The sequence below is a fragment of the Venturia canescens genome, chromosome 9, assembly GCF_019457755.1.
Source record: "Venturia canescens isolate UGA chromosome 9, ASM1945775v1, whole genome shotgun sequence".
NCBI lineage: Eukaryota > Metazoa > Arthropoda > Insecta > Hymenoptera > Ichneumonidae > Venturia > Venturia canescens.
The window spans coordinates 12,863,229-12,875,079 of record NC_057429.1 but is presented as its reverse complement, the minus strand read 5'-3'; the positions used below and the strand labels follow the sequence as shown (position 1 = coordinate 12,875,079).

General features: G+C 35.8%; 1 protein-coding gene across 4 annotated transcripts; it reads left to right on the top strand.

Annotated features, from left to right (window-relative positions):
* Positions 1-172: 172 nt before the first annotated feature.
* LOC122416374 (transmembrane protein adipocyte-associated 1 homolog) lies at positions 173-11,542 on the top strand. Of its 4 annotated transcripts, XM_043429262.1 has the most exons (8): positions 239-372; positions 800-1,017; positions 1,283-1,578; positions 1,695-1,891; positions 1,975-2,035; positions 2,161-2,347; positions 2,648-2,777; positions 6,236-11,542. In XM_043429262.1, exons 2-8 carry the CDS (start codon positions 866-868, stop codon positions 6,386-6,388), a joined length of 1,176 nt encoding a protein of 391 aa, XP_043285197.1. In that variant the 5' UTR covers positions 239-372; positions 800-865; the 3' UTR covers positions 6,389-11,542. The 4 variants fall into 4 exon arrangements, with proteins under 4 accessions (XP_043285194.1, XP_043285197.1, XP_043285193.1 ...); XM_043429259.1 differs by lacking the exon at positions 6,236-11,542 and having other exon boundaries at positions 173-306; positions 2,648-4,933; XM_043429258.1 differs by lacking the exon at positions 6,236-11,542 and having other exon boundaries at positions 2,648-4,933.
* The last annotated feature ends 309 nt before the right edge of the window (positions 11,543-11,851 follow it).

Here is an 11,851-nt window from a genome sequence, read left to right as displayed (position 1 = left end):
GGGACGTCAAATCCATCAGTTTCTTGTGTTGTCAGTACGCGCGTGCGTCTTTCACTTTTACCACTGTCCCGACTGTCTTTGTGTTGTTAACTTTTAAAGAGACAGAAAATACAGAATACGCCAAAAGTTCGGAATTATTGCAAGTACGTAACGTCGCAACGTAGAAAGGATAGAAAGAGTCGGAAAGTGCGTGCGTCGTGTGTATATGTTGTACGAGAGAGACGCAAAGTTTTGTGAAGCCAAGTCGTGAACGAAAAGATACAAAAGCTTTGCAAATGAAAGAAATGCTCGTTTCGTGGGCATTCTGTAAGTGAATTAACCAGTGTATTTAATCTAATTGAGGTAACATCATTAAACAACTAGGAGGTGGGGGTAAGGACTCATTCTCGAAGCCTATTTTGCGCAAGCCAGGTTTTGACAGATACAACAAAATAGCCTCAATGTCTTTTCTTAAAGAAGCTGTTGATCTATTCACATTGTCGATTGAGCGTACTTTATATTCAATTTTTATTATTTTCTCTCACTATAAGCATAGAGAGGTTATGTTTGTTATTACGTTACGCGGTCGAGTGTCAAATGATTCATTATTCTCGTGAATTGCGGCCTGCAGACAATAATATTCGTTTTGATTGAAATCATGCAGTGATATCCAATAAGACTTGTCCTTTTTTTAGTATCTCGATCGTTCTCGCAAACAATAAAGAGATTTCTGACATTTTTTTTTACAAAAATGTTGTCATACACTGGTTTTATTATTCTAATATTATATTCTTATTATTCTGTTTCAATTACGATTTAGGAAAGATGTGAAACTATGAAAGTCGGCTGAGAAGAGGAATTGTCTTTATCGCAGTAAAAAATAATTATGTATGGAGAGGGAGAATTGAAGACAGTGTCGGAAGGTTGGGTGAAAACTGTGGATATCAGTACTACCGACAATCCTAATATCACCTGGACAATGGAGGACGACGATCATTTTTGCAAGCTTGTTTTGTACAAAGAAATTCAGGACTCAAGGTCAGCAACATCAGTTAATTTCTTTGTATCAATATCAATATACAACTATATATATAATACCTAACTGTCATGCTCTTGGGTCACATTGGGTCTGAGCAATTAGTTTGACAGTTTCAATTTATATTTTTTCAAAGGCAATTGATTAGACAGGCAGTTTCCATTCAGTATCGATGTGAAAATGAATTTCTGATACATCAACCATTAGTGTTTATATGATTTGATTATTAGAGTTTTAATGATGATATGTTATTTTTATTAATTGCAGAGTCCGAATATGGGATGTAGTGATACTGGTGCCCAATTTATTATTTCTACTCTTCATAATCGTAAGATTCAATCGAGCCAGGCTTAAACTCAGAGCCACCAGTAGTCCCATATTTTTAGCATTTTATGGACTTGTAATATGTAATGTAGTGATATCGGTGGTAAGGTGCATTGTTGCAATGACGGTAAACGCAGCAGCGAGTGTGGGTGGTAAAGCAGATAAAGTGCTTTGGGTCACAGTGAGATTTTTTCTTCTCTCAACGGAAATGAGTGTTGTCATATTTGGCTTAGCCTTTGGTGAGATACTATTCCATTTGAGTGCATGATAATTTTTGAAAAACATCAAATTGACATTTCATTTTTCAAATTAAATCAAGTATTTATCAAATGAAACAATCTTTATTTGTATTCAGGACACCTCGATAGTCAATCAAGTATAAGAAGGGTCCTTGTGGCAACTTCGCTCATAGCTCTTGTATTTACAATAACTCAAGGAACGTTGGAGTTGATATTACCAGATGACACATTCCACATTCCTAGCAGGGACTTTTATGTTTTTGGTCACGGAGGAATGATGTTTTGGTTTTGCAGCAGTCTCGTTTTTACAGTGGTACGTACATGCTTATGAAATTAACGTTTGACAATTCGAACTGAAAACGCTAATTGCTCGACTAACATTTTTTTAATTTTTAGATATACATCTTTATATTAATACTTCCAAGAACAAGATTGCGAGACAGACTAACTCTCCCGAGTAAGTTTTATACTCAAGCAAATGCAAAGTACTTATTTAAAAATTAACATGGTTGTTAGAGCAAAAAAATGCCAAGAAATGTCGATGAAATAACCAAAGATTGTGCAAAACTTCGGTTTTTTCAGCAAAAAAAAGTTTCTACATTTATGCCGGTGCTCTGGCAAGCCTGAATCTTGTACAATCAATCGGCGCTGGCCTTCTCAATTATACACAAAATCCTGCAGGATTGTGCGTCGTTGATCTTACCGCAGCTATTTATTTGACCCTGTTTACGCCACTGGTTTATCATACATTCTTATCGGAATTTTTTGGGTAAGTTGTGTTCAATGTTCAACCAATTATCAAAGCTAATTCTTTATCTCGCAAAAAAATACTTGAAGGCTAGCCTCAAACAACTTTGGGAAACTCAAAATTTAGAAATACCAACAAAAGTCATTTCCTGCAAATATTGTTATGACGAATCGAGAGTGAATTAGTTAATCAAATAATAAATATAATATCGTAGAGTGTTGAGCTTCATTTTTCCAAAAAGCCTAAAAGTCGGCTACCCACCGTTAGCTCAGGTTTATTCGTGTTTTCGCATTGACTAAAAATAAACAAAAACAATTGCAGAATCTCACAGCCGTCGATACAATTTTCGTACAAGGCTCAGGTGGACGACGGGATGGATGAAGACACGGTGTCGCTGCCTCATCAGCAGAGTTTTTCATCGTTGAGAACGGACAGCGATTACATTTATCAGGTCCATACACCGTCTATTCACATGCCCCTTTATGAATCGTTCGCATCAAAGCCATCCGCCTCGAAGCAAAAAACGTCCTTGTACTCCTTGACATCCCGTCGAGATCCAAAGATCGCGAGTACGAGCCGCTCGAGTTCTCAATTGACGCTTTATGGGACATCACCAAACGCGAGAAATCTTTTGAGTATCCGCATAAAAACGCAAAAAAGTACACCCGAGCTTGGAAAAAACGCGATGATCGAACGTGAAAATTTCATCGATTCGCAAAAAAGCACACCGGATTTGAGTTACAAAAAACCGAGCTGGAATGCAGAAGTTTCCAAGTCCGCTAAATTTTCCGCCTCCGGTAGTATCGCTAATTTGATCATGTCACCGAACACCGCGAGTAATTTCATTTACAAACCAAACGAGAACAACAGTCGTGCTAATTTGTTCTCCGATACGATTGGCGCGGAGATAACAAGCACAATCGCAAATACTTCGATGCAAGACAGTGTTGCGACGGGTGAAAAAAGTTTGAGAGATCAAAGCATTTCACCGCCGCTCGAGTCCTGCTTGGAAAACATCCTAAACACCAATATTCGTGAATCCATCGATCCGCAACGATCTTCGAGCTCCGAGTACGATTTGAAAATGGAAAATTTCATAGAACTATCCGCCGCGAAACATATCAGAACCGCGAAAAATCGAGGCGACGTTGCAGCTGCGTCGTCCTCGATCGACGTCGAGACGAAAATCGGTGGAACGAGTCGCGATAGTCCGCGAAAATCTCGTGAACGCGATGACGACAAATTCACGGAATCGGGCGGTCTCGGTGACTACTTGCAATCCCTCAAATCTCCCAACTACCGCAGTCCCCTGAAAAAAAACGCAAGCAACGACGATCCTCAAACTCCCCGCTCCCCTGATTAATTATCAACCATCTCTTACGATATATTGTAAATATACATAACTTAATTGAGCGTTACGACGAAAAACACTTTACGAAAACGTACATAGTTTGCGGACAGCCATTTTTCTTTTATTCTACGTATCAGGAAGACCTCTTAAGGTAGTTATCGTGCTTCAATGTCACCGTAACGTTGTTCAGAATTTTATTTAACCTTGTACGCTCGAATTTATTATTTCGAAATCGAAACAAGCATTGTAAGCATATTTTTTCAAGTTCAACGTCTCTCCTTCAACAATAATATTTCGGGAAGAGCGATCATCGTTTCTTCTAATACATTCATATTTCCGAAACCGTAATTGACCCAGTTACCGACAATATCGAAATAACCAAATCAATAATTCATAGATTTGATTTCGTGCAGAAGGCAAATGTTTCGAAACGTTTTAACTCTAGGGCCGATCGATTAACTCTGAGCTTGATCAATGAAAATTTTTTAATTCCAAGTTAGATTGGCACGATAACTGCTTCAAACGAGTATAAATCTCGTTCGGTCTCCGCTAGCTTTTAAACCGATACGAATTTGTTCTCGTTGTTTTCTTCTCGTATTTTTCCAGCCATAGAAAATACGAGATGGAAAAGAAATAACAAAATTGGGTTCTTAGGTTTGAGGAATCTGATTCGAGATTGTTTGCGTGCCATGGTCGTTGAAAGATTCCAAAAGTTCCAACCAAAAAATTGACACCAACAAAATACTGTTCGTTAAAAGAAAATTCAAACATTTTTTTTTGACGTTTGACCAAATCTCGATTCATATTTGGCATGAACTTTTAATATTCTCAGTAACACGAGTCAGTACCGTATTCTTAATTTCGAGTAATAAAATTAGTAACAAAAATCATTAATGTTTCTGTAATGTGAAATTTTTTCACTCAGTTTGAATCTCTGAATGACCGTTTGGCATACGTTGAGAAACGATCATGAAGCGTCACAATTCTCAAACGATAGACCCGATGATACGAGAAAACTAGTCTGGTAGCGCACACGCATATACACGAACTCTTATTATGATCGATTAAATATTCAAAAAATCATGATTGAAAAACAAGTGGAAAAAACAGCAACAACCAAAAGAAAAAAAAAACGTATTGAATTACTTAAGAGAGTATGAATATCATCGCGCGAGCTTTAATCCTTATCTGTACATATATTATTAGCATGCCTAGTGTGGCTCTCTCGAATTAAAAACGGGTGATTGTTAAGAAAAGCACTTTGTTTTTATTTATTCACACACGTTTCTAAACTGGTTTCATATTATTTCTTTTATTGTTTACCTACTAACGAGAATCCTGTTCTATTTATTGTTTGAAACGAGGGATGAAAAGATTTATCAAATGCGTTGTTTGCTCGCGTTGAAGTGATCGGAGAGGCAACGACATTATATTTTTTATTTTACTTCGTGTAAATTCTTGCTCCACGTCGTTTTACTACCTTCGCTAAATGACGTACCAGTTATCAAAGTACTTTACAAATTTTTACGTATTCCACGACGATTCACCTATAAATATCTGATACCGAAAGTCCTCTTCTTCCTCACCTTTGACCTTCGTCCATTTTGGTAAGACCCGATCGATGCTTCGGCCCCGGTGATGATATGCGATGTACTCGAGAAACAAGTTGTTCGTGAGCCTCGTAAATCTGTATAGCACCGTTTTATTTTTTATCAAATGTTTGTTATGCGTGCGCGAGATTCCGCTTGGTTGCGTGGTGTAGTGCTTCTGTACAGCGATTTGCTCATCGGTTCGATATTTATCGTCACTTTAGTCGTATATCGCCAATTTAGTCGTCGAATAATATGAACTTGTCAAAAACATTGACCTCTTATTTATCACAACTCATAGATGGCTGTCGAACTGTGGAAATTTTTTTTCAATCATTTTTTTACATAAAATATTTAGCGAAGAATTACTATATTCGAATTTTCGTAAAAAAATAAGTGGTCAAAATCATCGGACGGAGAGTGACGAGTGCAAGAAATTTCATTTGTTAAATAGTCATCCGGAGTTTTTTTTCATCGTTAAAAAAATCATTAATGCAATTCAGTTTTTTTGGAAGGTAAACGAACTTGATCGAAATGAAACTTTATCTTGGGATCCTCAATCTCAGATCCCCAAACGTTGCAAGTATTTTTTTAGGACTGTTCCCGCGATTGACTAAAGTGACGTGTCAAATATCTTACAAAAATTTATATTTTTATGTAGCAGCCATGAAAAATGCTTTTTCTCCGCTATACATGAGATATTCCATTCAGGGACGACGTTAATCGCAAATTGGGAAAAAAGCTCAATGTCATCGACGAAGAATGAAAATATTTATATTTTAAAGTACTCAATTTTTTCATACGAACGGTTTGCTCACTTTTCTTTCCGAAATTGAAAAATTGAGAGTCCAATGGAATAACTCATGTACACTCACGAAGAACGAAGGCTTTAATGAAAATCAATGATACTTCTGATTTGCTTGGATCTACGTTGGAAAAGCGAAAGCGGAATGATGTTTTGTTTTCCAGAATCACAGTGTCTATGACTCAACACAATTCGACACCAATGCAACACCGGTCAACCCGCTTTACGCGGCTTCTCTACAGAGCCCAGATAGCATTACTGGTTACAGTATAGACAGTCAAGATGCACACACCCAGGCCAATGGCTATCAGCAATAAGCGATTCCTTGAACATTCGTTCCAGTTTCGTTTTCCTACATTTTTTCTTCATTTTTTTATTTTCTTCGATCATGAGTTTCGTTTGCTCAGGAAACTCAGTATTACGATAATCGAAGAAACAAAGAGTGAAAACGATTTTTTTCGTTTTTAAGGACGAGTGAGAACAAAATTAAACAGAGCTTTACGATACTCGCGAACAGCGGGTTACGAGCATACATTTTATGTCAATGTATAAGTGCATTTGTATATATTTAGAGAACCGAAGATTTGCGGAATATCACTTTTTTTAAAAGTACTTCCCAGTCCATTAATGAAAAAACAAAAAAAAAAGACACAAATATTCAAAGTGTTTAACACTATCATGACCTTCGTTCCAACGTTTGGTCAACGTCGGACATAAGATCGAAGTTGGATCGTTACACAAATTTACAATGTCGCAGGTTCGATTCGGTACACGACAGTTCGAACAAAAAAAAAAAACAATTTTTCAGTCTCTAAACTGCCAGTACACAACTGAACAAACCTCGAAAATACTCTTCGAGATAAATTTCGTACAGAAAGTGTCCCGATGTAATATTTTGTATCAAATATATTTCGAAATGTGCGTTGCGCGAAAAAATTGTTGGTATAAAACATTCCCTAATGACAACCGTTTTCTTTGGTTTTCAGTATTTTTCACTATTCCGAACGCAGATATTTTACTTGAGTTTCTTGAGTTCTTGAGTTCGACCTCTCTATGACTCATCAAGTTTTCAACTACTTTATGTTGATTAATTTCAAGTCTAAATTATTAATAAAATTAATAAACACTTGCATTGAGAATATTTTTATCACAAGAATGTAATAAAATGCTTTAAAAATATCATAAAAGATAAAATTTATTCTTCAACTTGACTAGTTAATGATTGAGTCCGACACTTCAAATACACATGACCTAGTGAACATTTTTACTGTGCGAAAGAAAGTTTACATCGGCGTAATGGCACCGAAAAAAAGGAATGGTCAATGCATTCAAAAAAAGGCGAAGCTACTAGACGAATGAAAACACGTGAATCCGTCTCAAAAATAAATTTGATGAAATGCCCGTGATTCCCGAATTTTCTCGAAGTTCAATCAGCTGTTACCAGTAGTCCAACGTAATGACTGACATCCGCTTTCGACACGTCAAAAACTAAATTTTTTTAATGTTTTCTTTCTTAAAAGCTCCGTGAGGTAATGTTTTTTTTTTTAAAGAAACGGAATCTGTGATAAATTTTCTTGACGATGTAAACTTTTCCAAAACTCGAACACTGTACAATTTTTTCACAATTAATATTATTGTGAGTTCTCCCATAGGGTACCACCGTGTTAAAAACTCAAAATTGTAAATGAAATAATTGAAAATTTCGCCTCCTAAAAAAAGTAAAGAGATCACCGTACTTTATCGAACGGCCGAGCTACTGTAACTTTTGAAGTTTCGCACGAAACTTTGATTTCCATTTTCAGTTTGAATCATTGGAAAGCAGGGAATCGAACTGTCCCTTTAAGGCAATGATACGAAATATTTTTGAGTGGACAAAGTTGTTTTATTGCGGCTGTTTGAATTGCAAAAATGAATTTCCGTTTTACTCCTCGTCAGTGCGCATTTTGGCACTTGAGTGAAAAATAATCAAGAAATTTTGGTTACTCGATGCGATGCAAACTTCAAGACCAATTTCATGAATAATTTTTTTCGTTTTTTGAGAGAAAATACTCATATATTGGCTAATCGATTACTGTCGAAGTGAATCGGAATGAAAATATGAAAACCTGAAACTCCATCAAAATTTATAATCATAATATGAATTGGGAGCATTACTTAATTCAAGCAACGCACTTTTCGCATAATATTTTCATGAAAATATTATTGTAAGATCGATATTATCAATACATAATTCATGATTGAGAGAGATCATTGGCATTCGATAAGGTGTTTCATCGAACGATTTCTAGTCGCTGCTACGCTGTGACTGTAATTCCACTACATTACGTAACGCGTCGCAGGTTGGATATTACAACTCGTGAGAACGTTTCATATTTATTATTACAAAAGTACGAATGGAAAGAGAAAAAAGCGGTCTGTTGAGTCGATAAACGCGACTGGGTATGTGAGAATCGATGTAATAAACATAAAAATAAAATCGATGAACGATAACGCGGTTCGAACGCGGCTCAGGTAACTCGTAAGTTTCTTTCTTGTAATAAATTCAAGTGCTGAGAGTTTTCATTATTATTGTTTTACTACATTCGTTTTGTATATTTTAATAGAAATTACGAACACGAAACTTACGACGATATCTCCGTATCGTAATGGCACTTCGCGTGACATTTTCATTTTCAATGCCTGACTTCTCTTGATTCGTGCAATTTTTTCAATGTTTTTCTGAGCAAGAAAAATCGCAACTCCAATCTGTAAAAAATTGTTCACTTTTTCGTGCGAGAGAAATTTAATTTTCTTCCAAGATTTACGTAAATGGAGTTTTTCAGCATTTTTAAGATTTTTATATATGAAAACAATTGAAATGTGTAAATACTTGACCCAATTATCGAAGAAAAACAGAAATTAGAGTTTGAGGAGAGTAACAACATTCTCCTCGTTCCCTAGTTATTCAACTTTGTATCGGTGTATCTTTGAAATCAAGAGGCCAAAATCTTTAATTTTAGTCGAAGTGCATCGTTGTTCTCTGAAATTGTGATCTCTATGAAAAAAACATGTGCACGAAGATCCCAAAAGGGCGATTACGAGAAGCGTAAATTTTGAGATTTTTCTCCACAAGAAAGCTGCAGAATTTTTTATAGGAAATGTCGCGAATGCGGATCTCAGAATTTTCAAGTACTTACACAATGGAGATTATTTAAAAATGATTTTTTCAATACTCAAAATTTTCGAGTGAACAGAATTTAAAAATTTGTCCAAATCAAAGGAGGTCAGAGTTACGAAATGAAAATAGTGAAGTGCCTCATAAAATAATTCTTCCGTCCTTCGAGAGACTACCACACGTCGATTAGTATTAAGGTTCGAAAAATAAAACGGAAGAAGAATTTCCTAGACGAAAGTTTTTGCACCGTTCGAAGTATTGGCTGAAGCATCGAAAAAAGAAAAGAAAAAAATCGACGATAGATCACTGAACTGTCCATCATTTTTCATCCCTCGTTATTTTCCTACTTTTCCATGGAATAAATCACAAAGCAAGAGGAAATAAATGCTCGCTTCGTTATCGAGGTCGATGGCAGAATATGCAAGAATTAAAAGTGATGAAAAATTCCAAGTTTTTCAAAAACTCGATTAATCTTACCGAAAGCTATGACAAATTGGAAATGTGAAACAAACTTTACGGAGGAGCAGAAGGACGGCAAAGGAGAATAGAAGAAGCAGAGTAAAAAATATTCAACTCCATCCACCGTGTACATAATACAGTAACGAGATGATGTACAGTCACGTTAATTAATATTTATCCATTAATTATGTATCGAAACACTCTGTAAGTTTGAAATAATGTGAATTGAAAAGAAAAGAGAAAACAATAGGACAGCGATACACTGTGGGAAAATAGTAGGCATTTCATTCCGGAGAATAAAATTGAAAAAAAAGCTCACCAAAGAAGAAGAATCGAAAGAAACTTATCTTACAACAAACGTCTCTTGAGAATACATTGTCACGTAATTAAAATTAATCGTTTGGCGACAAGAAGGCAAAAATGGAATAGCAATTGCTTGAGAAATCCATGACTTTTTTCGTACTGCTATTGACTTAATGAGCAAACGAAAACATTCAAAAATTGAAATGAGAGGTGGTGCAACAACTTGTGCTGTTGGAGTATTTTCGAAATTTTCGTGTTGATAGAATTTTTTTTTTTTTTTTTTTTTTTTTATGAAAACTCCTCGGGTATTCAAAACTCATTGAGTTTTCGTTCGTCGTTATGAAAAATTATACTTTCCTTGGAGCATTAGAATATATGGAGCACTGTATGGAAATATTACGAGTATTGCAAGTTTTTGAATGCTGAAGACACTCGGCATTATACTAGTTGTTGCCTCACCTTGCATCGCGTTTATTGGAGTGTAAAAAAAAACATGTTTTCGTCCATAGAAAGAAGTATAAGTTAATTCGTTTGAAAATTGAACAAATCAGATTTTTGAGGAAAATGGAGAGTTTTTTAAAAAATATCAACAACTCGTTTTTTAACTTAAAAAAAATCGTATTGCTCTCAAAGGGACACTTTATATGTACCAATGTCTATGGGGCTACTGCTACTTCGTCAAATTTGTGATAAAGCGTGAAAGTGGAGCCGATTTACTGAAAAATATTCAAGCCCCACTTCTCGAATGCCCATTTTTCATGTATTTCCGCTGCTTCTTTCGTGGCTGTGTTTTCTGCAAATTTTTTTGTCGAATTTGCCCCTCCAGTCGTGCATTTTCCTGGTTTTTGTTTCAAGCGCAATTGTGAGTTTGTTCTCAAACGATGTGCAATCCATTGGAGAGAATAAAAACTTTGAAAATCATCGACGATGAGATAAAATTGACCAATTTGAGCCAAAGAAATGTCGTTTTAAAAAAAGCAATGAAAATAAATGTCAGTTCAAAGTGTCCCCCAGCGAACGTTGCCAAGATCTACAAAATTGATTGTTTTTTATCCATTCAATTCGTGGGAAAAAGCGAAAAGATTGAATGAGGAGAATCAAAAAATGGAGTACCATTTTTTCCGTGTATTATTTGGCTCCGCAACCGCGACTGAAAAGTTCGTCGAAGTGACAATGAGTCTGCATTCGTAATAGCGCATCGTCTTGGATATAAACTTCCGAAAAGAACGTTGTAAATACGTAAGTTTTCATATAAAAGGAAAGAAAACAATTTTTCGTATACGATATCGAATCTCATTGTCAGTGTATCGAAAAATCGAGCGAAGAAAACTAAAGCATTTGTCATCGACGTCTTATTTGAAATATTTTACACAAGCGTAACGGGGAGAAGCGGCGTCGTTGAAACGCGAATTTTGTAATTTATAAATAAATATTTAAATATTGCCAGTGTCAATAGCAATAATGTGAGAAACACTAACGAATATGATAACGCGATATGCAACTGTCGAGTTTCGATAGTGAAAAGCGAAAATAAAACGTAAAGGGATAAACGAAATGACGCTTTGTTTATAATCGCGAACGAGTTTAATTATTAACGATACCCTTTCTATTCTAGATACATGCGAACGATCAAAATCGCCGGTAAGCTTACGCAAGCTTGCGCAATCGACGTTTAGTGATAACCCAGGGATTCCAAGTTGTCCTTTTATAGAGAACAAGATTTATCTTTTAAAAAGAACTTCTAATGCTCGCGCATTCTTAACGAAAGATTTTTCGAGCGAAAACCTTTCGGTTGTGCGGATGACGAATGATTGATTTACCAACGCTAATGGAATATTCGTGTATCCTCGTCTATTTGCAATTC

What these genes read in the sequence shown, in the direction of transcription:
- LOC122416374 (XM_043429259.1), top strand. Translation starts at nt 866, where the DNA reads ATGTATGGAGAGGGAGAATTGAAGACAGTGTCGGAAGGTTGGGTGAAA. An exon ending in CATATTTGGCTTAGCCTTTG is followed by an intron (nt 1,579 to 1,694) that starts GTGAGATACTAT and finishes ATTTGTATTCAG; the next exon opens with GACACCTCGATAGTCAATCA. An exon ending in AGACAGACTAACTCTCCCGA is followed by an intron (nt 2,036 to 2,160) that starts GTAAGTTTTATA and finishes CGGTTTTTTCAG; the next exon opens with CAAAAAAAAGTTTCTACATT.